Source organism: Tasmannia lanceolata, unplaced genomic scaffold (assembly GCF_043159265.1).
Source record: "Tasmannia lanceolata isolate RefF3 unplaced genomic scaffold, GAP_Taslan_0.1 ptg000015l, whole genome shotgun sequence".
NCBI lineage: Eukaryota > Viridiplantae > Streptophyta > Magnoliopsida > Canellales > Winteraceae > Tasmannia > Tasmannia lanceolata.
The window spans coordinates 48,107,136-48,130,226 of record NW_027518692.1 but is presented as its reverse complement, the minus strand read 5'-3'; the positions used below and the strand labels follow the sequence as shown (position 1 = coordinate 48,130,226).

The 23,091-nt window shown below is 39.9% G+C and overlaps 2 protein-coding genes across 2 annotated transcripts; one reads left to right on the top strand and one right to left on the bottom strand.

The window, feature by feature from the left end:
- The first annotated feature begins 709 nt into the window (after positions 1–709).
- On the top strand, positions 710–2,368 carry LOC143845819 (putative 3-hydroxyisobutyrate dehydrogenase-like 2, mitochondrial). The gene has a single exon (XM_077354225.1). The coding sequence runs from the start codon at positions 1,291–1,293 to the stop codon at positions 2,197–2,199; it is 909 nt and encodes a 302-aa protein (XP_077210340.1). The 5' UTR covers positions 710–1,290; the 3' UTR covers positions 2,200–2,368.
- Positions 2,369–8,686: 6,318 nt separating this feature from the next.
- On the bottom strand, positions 8,687–13,878 carry LOC143845766 (uncharacterized). The gene is made up of 2 exons (XM_077354181.1): positions 13,499–13,878; positions 8,687–9,312 (listed from the first exon to the last, which is right to left on the bottom strand). The coding sequence occupies exons 1-2, from the start codon at positions 13,748–13,750 to the stop codon at positions 8,890–8,892; spliced, it is 675 nt and encodes a 224-aa protein (XP_077210296.1). The 5' UTR covers positions 13,751–13,878; the 3' UTR covers positions 8,687–8,889.
- Between the last annotated feature and the right edge of the window lie 9,213 nt (positions 13,879–23,091).

The window sequence follows — 23,091 nt, the reverse complement described above, 5'->3', positions numbered from 1 at the left end:
TTGTTAGAGGTACCCAAAGTGGCCCTAAGACGACTTTGAAAGCCGTTAACTAAGATAAATACAGGTGGACTGTAAACCTTTTTCGCGTAAAAAATAGAAGAAATTAAGAAATTTGCACGAGAATATATGCAAGAAATGATTTCAACGCCACAATGTTTTGATAAACATGCGCTCCACTTGTTTGTCGTGTAGCATTTAAAGGTCTTTAAGATCATTTTGAGAACCGTAATATCCTCTGACATCCCTTTAAATACTACACCACAAACAAGTGGAGCGCATGTTTATCAAAACAGAGTGGCGCTGAAATCATTTCTCATAATTTTTAGTGGTATGTATTACACTACTGAATTGTTTTTCATTATTTTAGAGATGGATTTGGTATGTAAATAAATTAACTAATCAAAAGGGCAATTGGACAATTTTTTAAATCGAATGGTTGGGATCAGTTGATATTGGTGGCATCCAAAATACCGTATTATTTTCTTACACGGGTCCTTTTACCTTTGAAATTTCCAAATCCCTCCATCCGCTTAAAAATTCACTAAAAATAATCCCGTACCCACATCAAATAAAGAGCCAAATCCTCCCCCTTGCCAGCAAAAACCTTCTTGGTGAAGAAACCCAAGAGACACCATTTCTGTTCTTTATAAAATCACCACTCCAACCCACTGAAAAACAAAACAAGATATCTCTCTCTCTCTCGTTCTCTCTCTTGTTGCTATGGGAATTCGTTGGTTTAAGAAGAGGAGCAAGGAATCATGGGCTTGGCCATGGCGATTCGGAGTTTCTGCGTTTCGATGGAAACATGTGGAATTTCAGCTCTCCATTCTCGATGATATCCTCTTCAAAATCCTCTCTGTTTTAGAAGTCATCATCCTTGTATCCGCCCTCTGTTTCTTCTTTCTTTGTTGTGGTGGCCATTTCTAATTCCCTCCCACCTCCATTTCTTTTTCTTCACTTAGTTTAACAATTTATTTTGGCTATTGATATTGGCACTACTATATTTTAACAATTGCACAAACTCAGCTTGTCTTTTTTGTTTTAATTGGCTTGTAATAACCTTTGGCAGCTGTTTAAATAATAAAAGACAAGCTCTGTTAGTGTAAGTAATTATTAATACAAGGTAGTGCCAATATCACTATCCTTTTATTCTATTTTTTTTAGATATTGCAGTGTCATACAAACAACATTCTTTTTATACCCATCATATCCTCCCCTGCAAACACCTTGTATTTTTCACCAGATTCGTAACCTAGACCATCCAAAATCGAAACCCTAATTTTCCGGGCCATGGAAACGACTCCCTACCCAAAACCCATCAACCCTAACCGGACCCGGGTGGGCTGGATCGGAATCGGAGTCATGGGATCCGCCATGGCAGCCCGAATCCAATCCGCTGGCTACGCCCTCACCATATGTGCTCGGACCCCATCCAAAGCCCTCCAATTCCAACAGCGTGGAGCCCGGCTCGCCTCATCCCCAGCCGATGTGGCTCGAACCAGCGACGTCGTGTTCACGATGGTAGGCCACCCATCGGACGTCCGAGCCGTCCTACTCGGCCCGGATGGTGTCCTATCGGGCCTACAAGAAGGATCGGTGACCGTCGATTCCACGAGCAGCGACCCTGCCCTAGCACGTGAGATTGCCAAATTGGCACGTGCGAAAGGGTGTTGGGCGGTGGACGCGCCGGTCTCCGGCGGAGACGCCGGAGCGAGGGATGGGAAATTGGCGATATTCGCCGGAGGGGATTGCGGCGTCGTGGAGTGGTTGAGGCCTTTGTTTGAGATTATGGGGAAGGTGACTTATTTGGGTGGGGCGGGGTGTGGGCAGAGTTGTAAGATTGGCAATCAGATTATGGTGGGGGCGAATTTGGTAGGATTGGGGGAGGGGTTAATGTTTGCGAAGAGTGTGGGGCTTGATGCGAGGAGGTTTGTGGAGGCGGTATCGGGCGGGGCCGCGGGGTCGAAGGTGATGGAGTTGTTTGGGGAAAGGATGGTTGGGAGGGATTTTGAGGGAGGGGCGTTTGTTGAGTATATGGTGAAGGATTTAGGGATGGGGGTGGATGGGGAAGAAGTGGGGGTGGTATTGCCTGGGGCAGCTTTGTGGAAGCAGTTGTTTGTGGGGATGGTGGCTAATGGGGATGGGAAGCTTAGTCTTCAAGGGATTCTTACTGTGATAGAGAGGCTCAATGGGAAATGAGGTTTCTAAATTGGGTTCGAAATGTATGGGTGTTGTTTGAGATGTATGAATGTGAGGAACTTTGGGAGGGTTGTGATGAGTTTGTGATGTTTTACAGTTTTAACCATGTAGAGAATGTAGAGAATTTTGATGTGTTTGATTGTTTTCTACTGAATTGTGTTATGTTGTGCCACTTTCAGCATCTATTATTGTTAACAACAATTTTATGGTCATTTGAAAGAAGCAGCATAAAAAACGAACCCAGCCCTTTCATGGAGAGACCACCCGATCAAGGGAAATCTCCTCCTACCCATGAAATCATTCCTCCAGCCATTCGAGAACTCGAAGAAGAATATGGGTTCCCGTCTCCTCCTCCTCCTCTTCAACATCCAAATTTGCTGCAACCCAGTTCAAAAACCCACGGTAGCCGGGCGGCTCCGTTTGGTTGCCAGTTAAAATTTTGTCCCAGGAAGAGTTAGTTAAATTCTGGTCACATCCCATATTTGGTTGCCTTTTAGCACTAGGTTTTTTTTAATCCCACTCTTGTAATGATTGCTTGTGTGGTGAATTTTTTAATCCCACTTTTGTAATGATTGCCTTTACATCCCATCCCAAAATAACCCCAGGAACAAAAATAAACTCAGGAACCAAAAATAAGCTTGAGAAGAATTTTTTTCTACCCAACAGTTTAAGCAACCAAACAAAGGTTTTTTTTTTCCCACCATAATCCGGTCAACCAAACATGGGATTTGTATTTTACCAGGATACTTCTAGGACTTTTTTCCCCACCTATCTCTCAGGGTATTTTTTTTCTCCCACATAACTCCCAGGAACAAAAAAAACCCGGCAACCAAACAGAGCGGGCCCTTGAAAAGTTTCTTCCAGCTCCTGCCGAGGCCTCTGAAACCCATACCAAAGCTGGAACCAGAAACCATAAAATATTTGATAAAAAGCCATCCTCAATCCCTAGACCCAACTCCGATTCACTCCTGTCTGGTAAGAAAGCAAAATCCCATTCTCCCTAACCTCAATGGAGACAGAGCAGATCCTGTGACTATTGGAGAGTACTTCTCCCTCAGCCCGCCCAAACCTCAATTCCAAATTTCGGCTTTCCCGCCCCTAAAGTCTCACCCGCCGGTTTTCCAAAGTAGCACCCCCTTCACCTTTGTCGCTTCTGGGGAAAGTAATTGGCTCAACTGTCATAAAAGCAAATACTCCCGAGAGGGAATCTAAAATTCAAAATTCAAGTGCCCGCTCCTCTCTAAACCCCAGCAAACGCTCTTGGACCTCTCTCTTCTCACAACCCTCGTCCTCCGTTCCCCTGAACCTTGATGTCGTACAACCAGGTAAAGACGAGAAGGGATCGATCTGCATTGAAGTAGAAGATGAGGAAGTCAGTGAAGCAGAAATGAAGTGGGACAACTGTCTAGTTGGCTTTTTTCTTGGAAGAAGGCCCTACTACTTAGCCCTGAGGGATCATCTAGCTCGAAATGGAGATTAAAAGGAGATCTGAATCTTTACGCCATGAACAATGGATTCTTCCTTTTCAAATTCACAAATCCTGATGATTGTGCCCAGGTCCTAGAAGCCCCAGCTCATTCCTATGGAGGTAGGTTGCTTATTCTCCGGAAATGGTCAAAAGAGATGTCTCTTGAAAAACCAAATTTAAAATCCATCCCAGTCTGGATAAGATTACCCGGGCTTCATCTTAAATTCTAGACACAGAGGATTCTTAGGAAAATAGCAAGTGGAATCGGAACCCCCCCTTTATATGGACAGCCAAACGGCGGAGGCCACAAGATTAAACTACGCCCGTATGTGTGTTGAGGTTGAAGCTGGATCTCCTTTGCCTGTTTCAATTCCCATCTGAACCTCTTTTGATATTACTCACCAGCCTGTAGAATATGATTGGAAACCAATGTCCTGTAGCATTTGCCAAACCTTCTCATACCCAAAAAACTTGCCCCCAACAATCCAACAAGGAGAAAGAAACACAAGGAAAGAAAATTTGGAAACCAATTCAAAAGGAATCCCACACCAAAGATCTGGACCAAAACATGGAAGAACCTGCTCAGGTATCCCCAAAAGCCCCCGCGAAAGCATCCCAGATTGAATCCACTTCCACGAAGCCTTTTACTACCATCAACCCATTCTCTCTCTCTCTCTCTCTCTCTCTCTCTCTCTCTCTCTCTCTCTCTCTCTCTCTCTCTGAAATGGCACCATAACCCATTCTCTATTCTCCAATCTGTAGAGGATGAAGAGGACAATGACGAGAGAAATAATGAAGAAAGAGAGGATGAGCCTCATGAAACAAAAGAAAGATCTGATGAAAAACAGAATGAAGAAATCCAACCCTCGGGTCACCCCTCGCCCACAGAAGAAAGTGATGCTCATCAAAGGCCCATCAAAAGGCTCAAATTCCAAGGGAGATCCCTTTAGATCTATTGTACTTAGATGACTTCTCCTTTAACCAGTTCCTATATCAAAAATTAGATGATGCCACCTTCATGACTGATGCTTTGAAGAAGCTCAAATCAATGATCTCAGAATGCCACTTTGAGGGTCTCACAATCCATACCAAAATGGTGCTTCTACGAGGAGTCGAGGAAGAGTTAGCAAGAGCTACTCACGACGAAAGCACGTCCTGCCAACAGGGGATAACTTCAAATCCTAAAAAGGAAAAATTTTCCATTGAGAAGAAGGATAAAGAGGCCGCCCAAGTGATCCCAAAAGTTGAACCAAATGAAACTTGGCAAGAAGTTCGTCAGAAAAGTTGGCCAAAACATATCCCATCCAAATTAGCCGATTATGTAATTCAGAAGTACTGAGCATCTTGATCTCTTAGGCTTAGTGTCTGCTCACTCATATGTGTGTTGAGCTTTGGTTCATCCCTTCCTTGCATTTCCCAAGTTAGGGTATGCTCTGTGCTTTCCTTGTATCATCTCTATTTTGAAATAAATCGGTAGGGGTCCCCGCAAAACCCCAGCTTTCCCACTAAAAAGGGAAGAAGCAGCAGCATACGTCGTTGCTGTTTAGCCATGAATGAGTCGGTGCTTAGGCTAGAGCAAATTTTGATTTCAAGGGTGAGATTTGTGGTTCCTTCTCTCTCCCTCAGCTTGGGAGTAACACCCTCGAGAGTCAGCCCGAGAGTCAGACGATGAAGCTCTCTCTCTCTCTCTCTCTCTCTCTCTCTCTCTCTCTCTCTATATATATATATATATATATATATATATATATATATATATATATATATATATATATATATCAATTTGTGTGGCTCAGAGAGCTACCGGATTCTCTCAGAGACGATAAATCTGTCCTCAATGTTCCCGTTCCTAAGCATGTGCCTAAGTTTTTTGTCACATCATAGTTCCTTTAAACATGGATAAGACCGGCCTCCAAAATCAGTTTATTTTCTATGGAAATACGTTAGAAGTGGCAGATCACTCGGCCCAATTCACCAGCTAAGGAGAGTAGCTGGTTATGGGGTTTTTTTTTTGGCACATTGAAAACTAGCTTGTACTTGTGTATGTTTCAACTGTTTACATGTGATTCGCTTTGTTTTTTATAACAATAACATAGTTGAGATTTCCGGAGAGAGGAACATGAAACCATCAACTCATGGTTTGAGACTGTGCAGCTGCCTTGGCAATAACATCAGAAATACTGTTAGGCCACGTTTGGATTCCTCATGTTTTTGTATTTGGGTATAAAATACATCAATCATCCACATGCTCATGTTGTACGAGAGAGGGAGGGACGTCTTGTCGTTGCTGCAGCAAGGTCGACGGGCAGTGAGGGTGAATGTAATTGCCACAAATATAGATTTCCAAATAATGTCTCGCAGAAAAGATTTGAAAATCAGATTTGTTTTCACTGTTGTATCTGATTTGGAAATCGAAGGATCCGATCTAGTTCCGAATCTCAACAGCAAATGTGAGAAATCCTAATCCAAATCTTGTGGGTATCCAAACATGGCCTAACTAAAGATGTATGTAGAATACATTTGTCAAGCTTCTCTGAAAGATGAAATTCCTCCTCAAGTCCTGCAAAATATTGGACGACTTGACTTTTATACATAAACTCTTGATTTGCAGTGAAAACAATATTTCCTGGCCATAAAGAAGTGCCAAATATTCAAATAAATGGTTAGTGGTTTTTCAGAGTACTCCTGCAAACTTTCTTGTGACATTAAGCATAAGATGAAGGGATTGCAGTTTGGGGCTAACATTCTTATTTGTTTCTGTGCATTGCATTTTTTTTTCCAGTATGGATTCAGAAATTTCCGTCCTATGCCTAACTCTCTTTTTTTTTTTTTACTGGTTCCCAACTTAATTTCTATGAAAGCGAAACACAGTTATCCCAAAATGTGTCCCAATGTCCTGGGGGGGAATTATAAATGATCTTTTCACCTCTCATTTGACTCAACTGTGAACCTCAGTTTGCTACAACTGTAGTTTTAAAGTTGTATATCTTTAAATCATGTAGGAGAACAATAGTTCTTAGATAATTTCCTTTAACATAGCTAACTTAATTTCTGAAAAATTTGAGACTCATTTCGTTTGAAGCTTTCATGTAATCGTATTAAACAAAAAGTGGTGTGATTCTCTCAACATCAATTTATGAAGGTTCTCACAGGTACTAGTTGTCTCCGAATGTTCCTATAGCCGAACTCTTATTAGAAGTGAACTATCCTTCTCGTCACTCCATTTACTTTTGTTAGATACATGGTGATTATTCCTCCAATCCGACGAGTTAGCCACTTTAGCTGATCCTGCATACATCAGGGGACTTTTTGAGTTAGCCGCCAGGTCGTACCCTGTGTTAAGTTGCTAGAGCATGCCTCTAGATATGTAAACTAGATATGTAGTCACTGCTTATATAAGCTTTACTAGAGACTGTTTCGCTGCCTCTTGTGTCTATGCACTGGCTTTCAAGGAATGGAATACCCTAAAGGCCTAAACCCTAAGCCATAAACCTTAATCCCCTAATCTCTGAGCCCTAACCTTAAATACTAAACGCCATACCCCAAACCCTAACCCTTAAACCTCAAACATACAAGTTAAACCCCAAACTCCGGACACCAAAACCCAAACCCTATATCCTAAAACACGTGATGGTAAAACCTAAAAACTATACCCTAAACTAGACCTGGCAAAAGTGACCCGTGCCCGCTGGTTGACCCGGCCCACCCGCAAATTTGCGGGCACGGGTCTAAGTTTTCGTGACCCGTGAAAAATCAACCCGCGGGTGACCCAACCCGCAAAAACACGGGTCGGGTCGGGTCAACCCGCGGGCACCCGCATTTTTACAGTATGTTTAAATTTTTGTGAGAATGTTATCGTCACTCACGCTGTTTGTTTTTTTATGAGGGAACTCCTCACTTTATAAAAAGTACGGTACGTCCGGCACCCTAGGATTATCCAAACCCTCCATTAGATGGGCCGTACCCTAAATAGGTTATGCTCCAAAATTATTTCCATAGGTTGATTCTAACCCTCCGATCTATAGAGGGTTAGGATCAACCCTCTAACATCAAGATTGGAGGGATAGGATCATCCTATGGAAATGATTTTTGGAGCATAACCTATTTAGGCTATGGCCCATCTAATGGACGGTTTGGATCATCCTATGGTGTGGGCCATACCATACTTTTAATAAAGTGAGAGTACCCAGTAGTGTTGTTAACATTTCAATGTGATTTTTATTTTATTATAATTTGCTATCAAGCTTCTCTTTTGGTAATTTCTCGGCAAGTGGGCATTGTGGGTGCACATATACGAAAATGTTTGTAGCAAATGTAAAAAGGTAAAAAAAAGTAATCATTACACCAGAAAAAAGTAAAATAGCGAAACTATAAAGTGTTAAATGAAAAATTACGTAGAAATGGTGATAGATTGTAAAATTACCAAAAAAATACAAATAACTAGAATGTTACGACAATTACAGGAAAATTATATGCTGTCAAAATTATATGCTGTCAAATCAAAATAGTGATTACAATCCCATATTTGCGGCATATTTGCGGGTGCCCGCGGGTGCGCGGGTCACGAGAATTTTGACCCGCAAAAATGCGGGTCATTTGATAACCCGACCCGTATGACCCGCACCCGCATCACCTGCGGGTTGACCCGGCCCGGCCCACCCGTTTGCCAGGTCTACCCTAAACACTAAGGAATGCCAAGAGATAGCATATAAATTGGGAGTTCAAGTTGTGCATGGGCATTTCTGCAAACATCCGTTGTGACAAAGTGCCTTTCAAAAGAAGCAACATTTTGCTGCAACCAACTAATTCCAGTATCATCTAAGGCCGTACATTATTAGCTTCCCACCGCATTAGCCATCTGCATATCTCAATAAAGTTCTTGGTATATACCAAGGTGGGGACTCAAACCTGAAATCCCTACAAACTGAAACAAATCACTTCATATTACCAGCTACAACAATTAACCCCTATAAGCTCTTACTTCACTTTGCTTTTGACAACAATGATTCAAACATTTAGTACTCAGATGCAAACATAAAACAAGTATTGATATCATGAACCAAGAGTTCTGAAATATATAAAATCCTCTGTGGGGAATGCCCATCAATGGAAAATGAACATCCAATGCCAGATGATTACATAGTAGCCTGATAAATTGTACTAAAACAAATAACTTGATTCCGCAAGCAACATCAAAATCATGAATAAAAAGAAGAATTGCATGATCAAAACCTTTCTGCCAATCTAGAAGTAACTGCTCTAAGTTTGGAATAGACTTTACCCGCTGGTGATCCTAAAATAAGACTACAAAGAGAATCTCTAGCAACCTTGATGTTCAAGAAAGATCCTAGTATGTGGATCTTGGTATCTGCTATCACAATTCTTGTCTTCGTAGAGTTCTCAATAGCAAACTTTGTCTTACCACCTTTACCAGATAGCCGACCAATTGCACGAGAAAGGTGCTCTCCTCGCAGTGTCTTCACATCCTTGATCTCAAAAGAATCCACATAGAGATCATCCAAACGCAGAAGAGCAATGGCATCTATAATATCGAACCCAAACATGAAGGCATGGACAAAATCGGCACATTTCTGGAGGTTACTGACATCAGGGGTGTCTGACCTTGTCTTCAATTCTACCTTCCGAGCCTAAAAATTACAATTTACATTTCAGGGGAAAAAAAACGTGGTGAAGTTTAAAAGAGCAAAATTCCAAATTTAACTGAAATCGCAAAGAAATTATGGTATCACTTGAAAGTGAAAACAAGTTCAAAGGTTATAACGAAACTAATTCTGCAGATACTGATTCTGGGTATAACAACCAACACACCCATGAAAATGTTGGAAAAAAATTGAGGGTACTGTTGTTGATAGAAAACAGAAACTTGTTGCTTCAAGGCGTGATATCACTTTCCTTAAGACAAGATTCGCCCCCCTTAGTAGTGTGCAAAGGGGATCCGCAAATTGCCTCCAAGATACAATGAAGCCTAGTAGGGAAGCCCTACTAATGTTTGATGACGCGTAGCACTAGCGGAATCAAACCCGAAATGCCCTTCCGAAATTTCAAGCCTTAGAGAAATTTCTAGATACTGTTTCTGCAGAAAAACAGTATCTGCAGAAAAACAGTATCTAGAACAGTAAACAAAAGAAAAGCAGTATGTAGAAATACTTGGGGATTTTGTAGGAGTGTAGAAGAGAGTGTAAAGTCTGTCAGAATTGCCAATTGGTTTTTTCTATATGAAATGACTGAATTCTGCACATTTTCTAGACCACCTGGTGTCTTTTCAGTGTGAAAAACACCTCTACAGGGCACCTTTCCAGAATGTTTGAAATCTGACCGTCAGATCGCACCCATTGATATTGAACGGTCCTGATCGATCGTAGAGGTGACTGTTGGTGTGAGTAAAACCTCTCTCCAACCCAGTCATCGTTAGATCAACCATCTATGGTGTGGATCGCACCCCCTTGACACTTGACCGTTGGGGGAAGGGACACAACCCATTTGATTACACTCTTCGACCGTTGAAGTTATGAGCCCGTTGGGCCGACCATTAGGCCCGAACCGAAGCCCAACCTAACCGAACCATTCGGCTTGATGGGCCTACGAACCATTTGACCCACCCATCCGACCGGTCCACCTTCATCTTAATCCAACGGTGCAGATCAAATCTGGAAAAATTAAAGGCTCCAATCGCTCCTCGCGACGTTGCGTACGTGCGAAGTGCAAAGTGCACCTAAAAAAGGGCCAATAAAGCGCCACTATGCGCCCTATAGCCCATTGCCCACGTCGCGCGCGCGAGTGCGAACGGTGCAACTGCGTTGCACCGTCCCGCGGGTCCAACCATGGGTTCAACCCAATGTGCAATCAACAAGTATTAAAGAAGTGTAGTGCTTTATAAGCCCTTCTCTTTCCTTTCTTTCACCGGTACGGGACTATCTTTTCAACTACACTTCTACATCCTTTTGTAAAAGCAAATCTTTCCAAGAAAATATTTTCTTTTTCCCAAACGCTTTTGATAAAACATTTTCCAAAACACTAAAACTTGCAAAATACATGATTTTGAAAATCCAAAATCACTAACAATCCCCCACCATTTTCAAAATTAAAGAAAATTTTCTCATCAGGCTTGGAAATCTTATGCATAGATAAATGAATCTCTCGATTCGAACATTTGCTTAGTGAGGACACATCAAAGTTAACCAGAATTGCATAGTAGACGTATCTTTGAACTAGCTATTCTATTTGGTTAACCGGATACGTCACACACACAAGATTTCACCTCTTTGGGCAATTTCTAAAACCGACACATGTACTGGCCTTGTGTCTATATCTTGGTTTCATGAGCGCTCTAGAGACAAGCCAGGTCTCATAGGAAGCGGCACCACTCCCACACTCACATAGGTAGGCTTATCAAGAGTGCCCCTGTAACTAAAACACTCCAACACTATGTTATAAGCCTATTAAGAGTTTAAAGACTCAGTCTTCTCCTTTTAAACATTACAGGTACCAAGCACTTTACCTTGGGATGGCAAATAATACAGATTATAGTGCTTGCAATCACTCCATATGATGTACTTAGACTCATTGAACTCAAGACTTGATGTTTATTCAAGTGTTGAGTTGAGGTTCCATCATTGGTGACTATTGGTTAATGGCTTTAACCCCATCCCTAATGATGTTTTACACACCAGATCTCTTGCAAGAGCTTTAGTGAATGGATCAGCCAAGTTTTGGCTCGATCTCACAAAATCAATAGTTACTACTCCATTAGTAAGTAACTCTCTTATAGTACTATGTCTAAGTCCTATATGTCTGGACTTACCATTATAAACATGATTATATGCCCTTGATAGTGTGGCCTGACTATCACAATGGACATAAATCGATGGCATTGGTTTAGACCATAACAGAATTTCCAATAATAAATTCCGAAGCCATTCCGTCTCTTTACAGCATGCTGCCAGAGCTATAAACTCTGCTTCCATCGAGAGATACCTTCATTTATGCTTAAGATTTCCAAGCCTGATGAGAAAATTTTCTTTAATTTTGAAAATGGTGGGGGATTGTTAGTGATTTTGGATTTTCAAAATCATGTATTTTGCATGTTTTAGTGTTTTGGAAAATGTTTTATCAAAAGCGTTTGGAAAAAAGAAAATGTTTTCTTGGAAAGATTTGCTTTTACAATAGGATGTAGAAGTGTAGTTGAAAAGATAGTCCCGTACCGGATGAGAGAAAGGAAAGAGAAGGGTTTATAAAGCACTACACTTCTCTAATACTTGTTGATTGCACAATGGGTTGAACCCATGGTTGGACCTGCGGGACGGTGCAACGCACCGTTTGCACATGCGCAGGCGCACGCGCGGCGTGGGCAATGGGGCGCATAGTGGCGCTTTATTAGCGCTTTTTTAGGCGCACTTTGCACTTCGTACGCAACGTCGCGAGGAGCGATTGGAGCCTTTAATTTTTTCAGATTTGATCTGCACCGTTGGATCAAGATGAAGGTGGACCGGTCGGATGGGTGGGTCAAATGGTTCGTAGGCCCATCAAGCCGAATGGATCGGTTCGGACCTAATGGTCGGCCCAACGGGCCCATAACTCCAACGACAAAGAGTGTGATCAAATGGGTTGTGTCCCTTCCCACAACGGTCAAGTGCCAAGGGGGTGCGATCCACACCATAGATGGTTGATCTAACGATGACTGAGTTGGAGAGAGGTTTTACTCAAACCAACAGTCACCTCTACGATCGATCAGGACCGTTCAATATCAATGGGTGCGATCTAACGGTCAGATTTCAAACATTCTGAAAAGGTGCCCTGTAGAGGTGTTTTTCACACTAAAAAGACACCAGGTGGTCTACAAAATGTGCAGAATTCAGTCATTTCATAACAGAAAAACGAATTGGCAATTCTGACAGACTTTACACTCTCTTCTACACTCCTACAAAATCCCCAAGTATTTCTACATACTGTTTTTCTTTTGTTTACTGTTCTAGATACTGTTTTTCTGCAGAAACAGTATCTAGAAATTTCTCTAAGGCTTGAAATTTCGGAAGGGCATTTCGGGTTTGATTCCGCTAGTGCTATGCGTTATCAACATTAGTAGGGCTTCCCTACTAGGCTTCATTGTATCTTGGAGGCAATTCGCGGATCCCCTTTGCACACTACTAGTGGGGGCGAATCTTGTCTTAAGGAAAGTAATATCACGCCTTGAAGTAACAAGTTTCTGTTTTCTATCAACAACAGTACCCTCAATTTTTTCCAACAAAAAATACATAATCACAGCAAAGAAGAGAAAAATATAAGTCTACACTGACCAGACTCAAAATATTAACGAAGTAAGCAAATTGATGCAATTTCAGCTGAAATCATAAACAAAAGAAAATCCAAAGCTCAAATTGCCAAATCCTAATTGTCAGGTTTCCAAACAACAGCCCTAATTCCATATATCTAAATACAAACTTTGAATTCCCAAATAAAACCCTACTAAACCATAAACCAATTCTCTAAACTCAAAAACTAGTAAACTTCTCCTTACAAAAAAAAAAAAAAAAACCAACACTTCAGGTGGGAACCTAACTGTACATTCAAAACCAAGTCCCCAAAATCCAGATACAAACTCTAGCCACCAAATCCCAAACCCTAATTTTTCAATAGACAAAAGACAAAATCTAACACCCATGTCTTCAACCATAATACCCAATTTCCAATACAAACACGGATTCCCATCCTTCTAAAAAACAAGTAATTCCAAAATCCGAAAGCCCAAAACGTATTACTCAAATAAAAAAAACTCAATGAAAAATCGAGAAAAGAGAGGTGAAATATCTTCATTACCTTGAGATTCATACGTATGTCGATCTTCATCTGCTCGTATATCGGAGTGTAGATTTCCATCCAAGCTTTCCTGAGAGGAGTAAACCGATGCGTAGGAACAGAGACCTTGCGAAACTGAACTCGGCCGTTGGAGGTTTCGTGAGCTTTAAGAGGCTCGAATTTAGGCTTTAAAGGTGGAAACCAAGATCCAGTTTTAGGTTCTGAAGAAACCCTTTCAATTTCCATGGAGGCCGTGGCTTCTTCAGATTGCATGGTGAAACCCTAGGTCAGTATCAGTACCCAGGTCCGAGATAAACCCTAGCACTACCTGACGAGCAGAAGCTAGGGTTTACTTGAGCTCGAGAGCAGCGGGGGAAAGGGGTTACAAGAATAAAGTCACGTGTAATAAGAAGAGTTAGAGAGAGAGTCCGTAGCACGTGCGACTCTAGCGAGAAAAATGATACGATCCTAACCCTTGGATTTGTGCCCTATGGGTGGATGATTAGAAAATTAAAATGACATAACACAAAGTTCATCAATCAGATCAAAGGTTTAAGATAATCTAATAAGGGTTTTTTTTTTCATGATCTATCCTAGACCAACTATTTTGATCATTAAAATGTATAAAACTCACCTATATTTTTGCTCACTGTTGTACATGCTGTCTTCTTGTATTTTGGAAGTGAAACAACACCCTGTCTCTGTCGGGATTTTCTGAAGAAAAATTTAATTTTCAGTTTTGCACTTAAAGGTATCAGGTATTTCAGTTATTTTTTGATGCAGATATAACATATAAGCCATGTTTTTCAGCTACGGGGTGAGGTTTTGTAAGTTTTTTTTCCTTTTTTTTTTTGCCAAGAGAATAGGAGAGTTTTTGCAAGCATAAACCGAAATAATTAAACACTTCTTTGTAGATGTAAGCATGCTGAGTAGGGCTGCAACTCGGGTCGGGCGGGTCGGGTTTTGGAGAACCCAACCCTACCCGAGAAATATCTCGGGTCGGGTCGGGTCGGGTCGGGTCGGGTCGGGTTTTTTTTCGGAAAACCCACGATTCCCAAACCCAGCCCTACCCATGATAAATCTCGGGTCGGGTCGGATTTTTTCACGTTGACGCAAATTTTGAAGGAAAATTCTTGTTTGGCAAGGCAACTCAACTCATAGAAGCAGAAATTACACTCACATTACACTTGAATCAAACAATGATGTAATTACACTCACATCACACTTGAATCAAACAATGTTGTAATTACAATCAAACAATGTTGAATCAAACACTTGAATCAACTCAACTCATAGAAGCAGAAATTACACTCACATACAGTAACAGTGGGTGCGTGGGTTTTCACTTTTAACTTTGGGATAATTACATTTACACCCCCTCTAGTTTCTGACACATCCACTTCTACCCCTATAGTTTAAAACGTGACAAATACACCCCTGTAGTTTCAATTTGTTTAAGGTTTGCCCCCTCAGCTGAAGGTTCGTCCATAGATTGAAGGGTTAGGATATCCGATGGAGCTGATTTTTTGGGCACACTATATCTATGTCAGGGCCCATCAAATGAACGCTTTGGATCATCTAAATAATGTGGGCCCCTACCCGAATCCAAACACTACCAAAAAATCATCCAAATAATGTGGGCCCACATTGTTTGGATGATCCAAAGCGTTCATTTGATGGGTCCTGACATAGATAGGGTGTGCCCAAAAAATCAGCTCCATCGGATCATCCTAACCCTTCAATCTATGGACGAACCTTCAGCTGAGGGGGGCTACCTTAAACAAATTGAAACTACAAGGGTGTATTTGTCACGTTTTAAACTATAGGGGTGGAAGTGGATGTGTCAGAAACTAGAGTGGGTGTAAATGTAATTATCCCTTTAACTTAAGATCAGTTACTGTTGCATGCTAGAGAGTTGAAAAAATGACGAGAAAATGTTGAGTTTTGAAAAAACACTAACAAATGCTACTTTATTAAAAGAAATGTTGCTAGGGACAAAAATACCCCTCAACTTACTTTAATCTTTCTCTTCTCTTCTTGGTTTTACCATTTTACTCTTTTACTTGCAGGTTTTACACTCTTTCATTTCTAGGTTTTACTCCGATGCATTTTGTGTGAAACGACGAGATTTTTCGGCGATAGAAGCCTTCTTCTCCGGCGAAAAATCTCATTTCTCTGGCAGCAGATGCTCCTTTGTCCTGAGGGATTCTGAGGATCAACAACTGCTGTTTTTGTCCTAGTTTTTTTTAGAAATTATCGTGTCGAATGACTTTTGGGCTGCTTCTGATCAGAATTGTTCGAAACTGTCAACTGGAAAAGTGTTCATTATAATATCTCCTAAAACTGTCTTATTGAGCAAATTTTTCCATAAATGCTTTTTAATATGTCAAAAACGACTTGCAAGCTTCAGTTTTTCTGAAAAAACTGTCATTTCTGCAACAGCAGCTTGTTGGCCATTTTTAGGCTATTCCAGGTCTGTTTCGTCCGAAGCTATACAAAGAAAAAATGTTCTTCACAAGATTTTCTAATACTTTGTCCTTGAGTGAATTTTTCCAGAAGCGATGTTTTAAGTGTTAAAACTGAGCCCGAACTTTCATTTAAAATACTAATATGTCTTTTAATGGCGATGGATCGGAATAGGCTATTTTTCGGTCACTTCTGGCCAGATCCAAACGAACTGGTCAACTGAGAGAATGTCATTCATGCTGAGATCTAAAATTTTGATTAGTAGAGTTTTTGATGGTTTTGATGAGCATGCTAGCAAGTCACAAATCATATATTGAATCATTCCCATGATTTGTTTGGCATTTTTGACCGTTTTTGGTAAAAATTACATGTTGGGTGGAAATTTCACCTTTTCTTTTTTTTAGATTGTTTTGAGCCTATATTGATTTTAATGCTTGTATTGGGATATGATGAGCATGCTAGCAAGTCACAAATCATATATTGATCAATTTTCATGATTTACTTTATATTTTAGAGCCTTATTTGCGAAAATTGCATGTTGTGCAGAGTGCTTTCAATGTTTTTTTTTTCCTAAATGAGTAGAATCCGTGCTATATGTCAACCTAGACATCTAAACTTCTAGGATCACTTTCAAATCATGTCTAGACCTTCCAAGTTCCATGAGTCCCCTTCTACGAGACATGTTTAGTCTCATTAAGGTGTTTCTCCCTTGGAGACAAGCCTTGTTGTTTAGAGCCTACCCCTTAGGGAGTCTATTTTAGTTTGGCAGAGAGTTTACCCTTAGGAGGCATGCCTTGCCTCATTTACAGAGCTCCTATTTGGAGACAAGCCTTGTCTCATTTAGAGAGTTTTCCCTTTAGGAGGCTTACCTAGCCACATGTTAGAGTGGCCCCATTTTCTAGCGAGTCTTTGAGTCGTTTTTGCCCCTATTTCGGTAGTGTTAATAGCGAGTCTTTGACTTATTTGCCTTCTCTTTTGGTAGTGCTATTAGAGAGTCCCTGACTCATTTGCACCCCTTCCTTTAGTGTTTTAGTTAGAAGTTTATCGTTTAGAGTTGTTATCATTCATCTTGGTTAGAGACTAACTCAGTCTTATTAGAGCTTTGCTTATTTGGGATCTTAGATCATTTTCATTGTTCTTGAGACGTTTGTTTACTTGTTTGTAGATTGTTACATCTTGTTTTGAGATACTAGTTTGTTGGTTTGGGGTTTCTCATTTACCTTAAGGGTTTTACCTTAGGGTGTTGCATTGTGTGTTCCGTTTGGCCTTTGACCAAAAGGGTGAAAACATTTAAAATTTTAAAATCCATAAACCATTGAAATCTTAAAATCACAAGAGCATTGAAATCATTTAAAATCACAAAAACATTAAAAATTTGAAACCCAAAAGCAATTGAATATTTTAAAATTCAAAAACATTTGAAATATCTTAAAATTCAAAAAATATGAAAACTTTAAAAAATATCAAAAGCTTTTAAATCATTTGGAGTGTTAAGCTTTTTTTTTAGTGGTAATTAGGAGAGTTCGTTTCCGAACTACGTTGGCTTGATCATCTTTCACGAGGTACGTAGTGCAGCTTGGGATCTTTATCCCAAGTCCAGCCAAACCTTTAAAAATAAACATTTCAAACCTTCCTAAAAATACAAAAATTCTTCAAAACCTTTTCAAAAGATCTTCCCCTAGAGTTAGGAGTCTGTCCTAGATATTTGGGGTGTTTTAGAGTTAGGGGGCTGTCTTGATTTGTATTGATATGGTGTGTCATGTCGTGTGGGTGTCCCTAGAGTTAGGAGGCCTCGAGTTGGTCGGTTAGACATTTAGTCGAACCGATGGCTAGACTAGGAAGCATCTAGTTAGCCCGTGGTTTTTTTTAGGATGCACAACCTCGTTATACATAGGATGTAGGGCCCACCTGCATTAGCTTAAGGCTAATCAACTTGCATTAGTTAAGGAATATAGAAAGTCCTAAAAATTATAATTCACTTGAATATAAACAATCGTACAAAAAGCTTTAAAAATCAGTCGAGTCTAGTGGATCGAGTCTAGAATAGCGGTTCTAGATGGTTAGGCATCGTAGTTTAGAATAGGTCATCGAACTACGTTAGACTCCGATTCTTCCCGAGGCCGGGATACGTAGCGCAGCCAGGGTGGATGGCCATTCTGGTCCGAGTCAAGTCCTGCATTAGAGTTTTTAGGATTTGTCTTGTCCAGTCATGTATAGAATTGATTTGTGTTGTGTGTTTTGTTGTGTTTTCTTACTTTCATGTACAGATCCTATACCTTTAGCTGTAGCATGCATGTGTTTGTCCATCAGAACTTAGACACCAATTAGGCATGTCACTCATAACGTAGCTGTGTTTAGATGACGCATCTTTTATTTTATTTTGTATGTGTTTATTATTTAATCCCCGAATCATGCATGATTAGGTAGACGTCCACTCGGGGATATTTGTTCCCATTTTACATGATTTTCGTCCAAAACTCTTCAAGGTTAATAATAAATGGCATAAGAGACCAAGTGCTTGCACTAGGACGAATTGGGGGTGCTCTTCAGACATTCTCCATTCGTAATCAGGCACTGACCCATATATATTTCTGGTTATCCATGGTATACAGAGCATATTTGTTTAAGGATCCATGGCTGTATACCATGGATGGCGACTCTGAGTTTGTTTAAGTAAGTTTCGAATCCGGACATGTTCTCGAATCGAGAGGTATCTCTTTTATATCGCCACTCGTGTTGTGCTATGAGGGTGGCATCCGTTTCGAGAGTTCCTTAGTAGAGCTCTCCTTCACACGTGGATGATCCTAGAGAGGCCGCTGGGGGCTCGTCCCCCACCTCTCTCTCAGGATCGGGGTCCACAGTCTAGCTCGCGAAAGAGTGTCTAGAGCGGCATTATAGATTTTTTTTATTCCCCCCTTGATTCCTTGAAGGTTATGTTCTCAAATATGATCATTTCCGACGTTCTAGTACTAACGTCCCTAATTTTCTATTTACACCCACGGTCGTAAAGTAAGCAATTGTCCCACGCAAGTAACTAATCCCGCCCAAAAATTAGGGCGTATTTATTTACAGACGTTTTATTAACGTCACTAAAAGTCTAAAAGTAAGTATTTACCTACGTTCTAAATAAAACGTCGGTGATTAATTGGATAATCTTTGTTTATATTAAGCGACGTTCAGTGCGCGTCGGTAACTATAACAAACGGGGATGGAAAGCGCGCGCACTAATTCCATACCCCGCGCTTTCTTAAAACGTATCAGCTAAAATTCCTCAGTGAAAACCCATCTTTTCGCCCTTCTAAATTGAAACCCTCTATAAATCAATCCCTATTTCTTGCAAAAAAAACCCCATTAGAAAAGAAGAAGAAGAAGTTGAAGAAAGATATGCATTTTTTTAGGGCAATGATATTTTCCTCCCCTTTAACAGAAATCGTTAACTTTTATTGCTTTTGGAGTTAACGGTGGCTCCTCCACCCCTTCTATCACTACCCTTTTTTTTATTTCTGTTCACTCCCTTCTTAATGTTATTTCTACTCAATCTAGGGTTTTGTTTAATGCATTTAGTTTGATTTTAAGGGTGTAATTATAGATAGCTTCAAGCTAGCCTTTTTTTTTTTTTTTTTTTAATTCATGTATGTTTGATTTTAAGAAGAAGTTTTCTGTGTTTTTTCATGATTCAGTATGGGGTTTTATGATGTGCTATTTTCATGTGAATATATATATATTTTTTCGAAATTATCAATGGGTTTTCTTTGCTGGTAATATTCTTGGTCATCATAGGATCTTCGTGGACTCCAGGCATCATTGTTTGTGGTTATAAATTTTATGACCTATTGGGGCCTATTAGTTTACACAGATTCCATGGTGTTAAGGTGGACAATTTGAGTAGAAAGTGAAAGATGGTAGTTCTACCTTGATCAACGTCGGGAATCCTAAGAATTGAGTTTCTCCCAAGAGTCCTTAAGTTGAATTTTGACGGATAGTCTCTAGATGTTCGATATTATTAACCATTATGGATGGCTGTCTTGCTTATTTGATTGCTTTTAAGTGTATATTTGTGTTTATACTAATATTTCTTAAAGTTTCATCTTAAAATTCTATCACTTGCATATGTTTCTATACGTTTCTACCAAATTTTCCAACAGAAACAGAATGTTTCTATTTCCCTGGCGACCTAAACCGAAATTTAAACCTCTCTTACACTTCACAAGTGATTTTCAGTTATTGGCCTTTGTAACATTGTTGAGTGACCTTTAACAGTACTTGTTTGTAAGTCTTGAGAGCCATCCTTTATTGTGAATGGGAACTATCTTACCTGTAATGCAGCTTGCTCTGTTATGTGGGACAGAATATGTCTGTCGTATGCAACTTTTAGTGCATGGTATGATAGGGTAGCATCCTTCAGGTCATTCCTTCATTATGTGGTTTGCTAGAGGAGGGGCACCATTTGGGTTTCTCAGCTTTGTATTACTGACAATATGTAAAGTGATATGCCTATACTAATGTTGTAACTTCTATATGAAATACAATTTGAGTACATTAGCTTAGTGGTGTGCTTTAATTTGATTTATATGCCTATACTAATGTTGTCAGTTATATATGAAATACAATTTAACTACATCAGTTAAGTGGTTTGCTTTAATTTGCTTACTCAATATAGAAATGCAGTTACTCTAATAGGGCTGTTTATAATCAGCATAAGAATTTGTAAGTTAAATTAATCCCTGACTTGTGCTCACCCCAAATGACGGAAGTGAGTTTCTTAAAAACTGTGGAGAGGTGGGAAAATGGGGCTGAATTGAATCCGGATTCCCATGTTGTGCCACAACCAAACAGTTGATGAGTGGGGAATCTGGAAGTGAGTTTCATTCCAGGATTTTTATCCCCATACCAAAGACCCATAAGGTTTTGGGTACTTTTAGGGCCCGTTTGGATACCTCATGCATTTGTATTTTGATTTGGATTTGAGTTTTGGATACAAAATACATCCATCGTCTTCATGAACATGTTTTAAGGGAGGAAGGGATGTCTCGCTGCTGCCGGATCAACGTCGAGGAGCAGCGACGGTGAAGGAAGTTGCCACAAATATTGATTTCCTCGCAGAAAAGATTTGAAAATCAGAATTTTTTACACTGTTGTCACTGATTTGGAAATTTTTAAGATCTCATCCAGTTCAAAATGTCAACTAAATCCAAATCTAAATCTTGTGGCTATCCAAACGTGGCCTTATGTATTTTTTTTACTCAATTCTTAATTCTTTTTTAGGGTTTTCCATTGTGTTTGGAAATAATTTCCTAGATTATTTGCCACCTCTCTCTCTCTCTCTCTCTCTCTCTCTCTCTCTCTCTCTCTCTCTCTCGTTTCACAACCTATAAAGCCCCAAGGATTTCGTCTGTGACACAACGTAAGTGGGCCCATTACCGAATTATTTAGTTAGTCATGACCGTCCAACTCTTTGAATTATATTTAGGATCTGGATGGAAACCACCCAAAAATGGGATCGGGGGCGGGGCGGGGCGGCTGACTGGGGGGGGGGGGGGGGGGGGGGGGTGGGGGGCGGCTGACTGAGATTAATCTCCCTAAAAACATGCATGTTTTTTAAACTCAGTCCTTTAAGTTGGAATGGAGAAATAATATCTAGTTTTTAACCATACATCACTGACAAAAAAAAATACAAATTATTGGGTTTTTAGGATTGTATTACTGGTCTGATTTTTAGTAAGGGTGTCAATTGATCCACTTTGAATTGGACCCACCTATGGCTTGGTCACGATCCGTTCAGATCTCTTAAGGGCCATATTCTTTTCGAAGTGCTTTTTAGACTACCCCCAAAGTCTGGATCATGATCCATTTCAAATTGGACCATCCATTGGATTGTCCTAGGTCCTACTTACATTGTACATAGTTTGGATTTAGGGTTAAGTGTGAGAAGAGTGACAGTTTTGGCTTAGGGTTAAGGGTGAGAAGAGTGACGAAACTAGAGAGAGAAAGAGGAGTCTTCATTAGAATGAAAAAAAAATCGATTGTTATTTCGAGTAGGTTATAAAATCTTACAAAATTACCCCATCAATAAACAGGAAAATTATGAAGGGTATTTTACTCTACATTTGAAGCACGTTCCATTGGGTTTTGTGGCTATGTTTAGGTCATGATTGAAAAAAATTTGGACCTTATGATATGGATCTAATGGACATGATTTGATCCAGCCAATGTGCCCAAATCCCATCCATTAAATTTTGTTGATCGGTAATCTGGGATCGAATCTGAGACCTCAAGGTTGACAAACAAAGCCTCAACCATTGAGCTAGAGGCCCATCCGTTAATGTTCTCATCCTCTAGATCCATCGGACTGTCTAGGTCTATTGAGAAACCTAATTTTCGGGCCTTTGGAGATCCATCCAATGTGCCCAAATTTGATCCATTATCGTTGAGTATATTAAAAGAACAAAATTTCAATATGTTTTTTCTTATGATTGTCCAATTGGCATGATTTTAGACAGATCTTGTAATACATTTCCTTGCACGAACATTTATCAAATTGTGAGCCATCCTAGTGATAACACACGTTTTCAACAGTTTCTTCCCTTTCCAGTCACGAATCTCTCCTTAAGATTTATTTCTTTAAATTACCCTTACACTAATACCTTCTCAGCACCAAATACAAGGAATTAAGTCTCTTTTCCTTTTTAATTTTTAATTTTAAGATTTCTCTTTCTTTCCTTTTATTTTCTCCAATTAAGTGAGAATAACTGCGAATCTTTCCTAAGATTTATTTTAAATAATGCTTATCCTTAAATCTTCATAGCTTCAAATATAATAGAATAACTGCTAATCTCTCCTAAGATTTATTTTAAATAATACTTATCCTTAAACCTTCACAGCATCAAATATATGGAAAGTATCAAATATATGGAATCCATGTGGATACGTAAAAGATTTCTTACAAGGGTGTCTCTTCAAAGGCGGTCTCATAAAGCTGGATCACAAGTAATGATCTTACCTTATATATATCTATTTGCCTTTTTTACAGTTTTCTTTTTTTCAAACATACATTGATTTGCAAACATATCCTTATCTCTTGTGATTATAAATACAACATCTCACATTGCCGAAGGGCGTTTGGGGAAAGAAAGAAGGAAGTTTGTTCC

What these genes read in the sequence shown, in the direction of transcription:
- LOC143845819 (XM_077354225.1), top strand. Translation starts at nt 1,291, where the DNA reads ATGGAAACGACTCCCTACCCAAAACCCATCAACCCTAACCGGACCCGG.
- LOC143845766 (XM_077354181.1), bottom strand. Translation starts at nt 13,750, where the DNA reads ATGCAATCTGAAGAAGCCACGGCCTCCATGGAAATTGAAAGGGTTTCT. An exon ending in ACATACGTATGAATCTCAAG is followed by an intron (nt 9,313 to 13,498) that starts GTAATGAAGATA and finishes TGTAATTTTTAG; the next exon opens with GCTCGGAAGGTAGAATTGAA.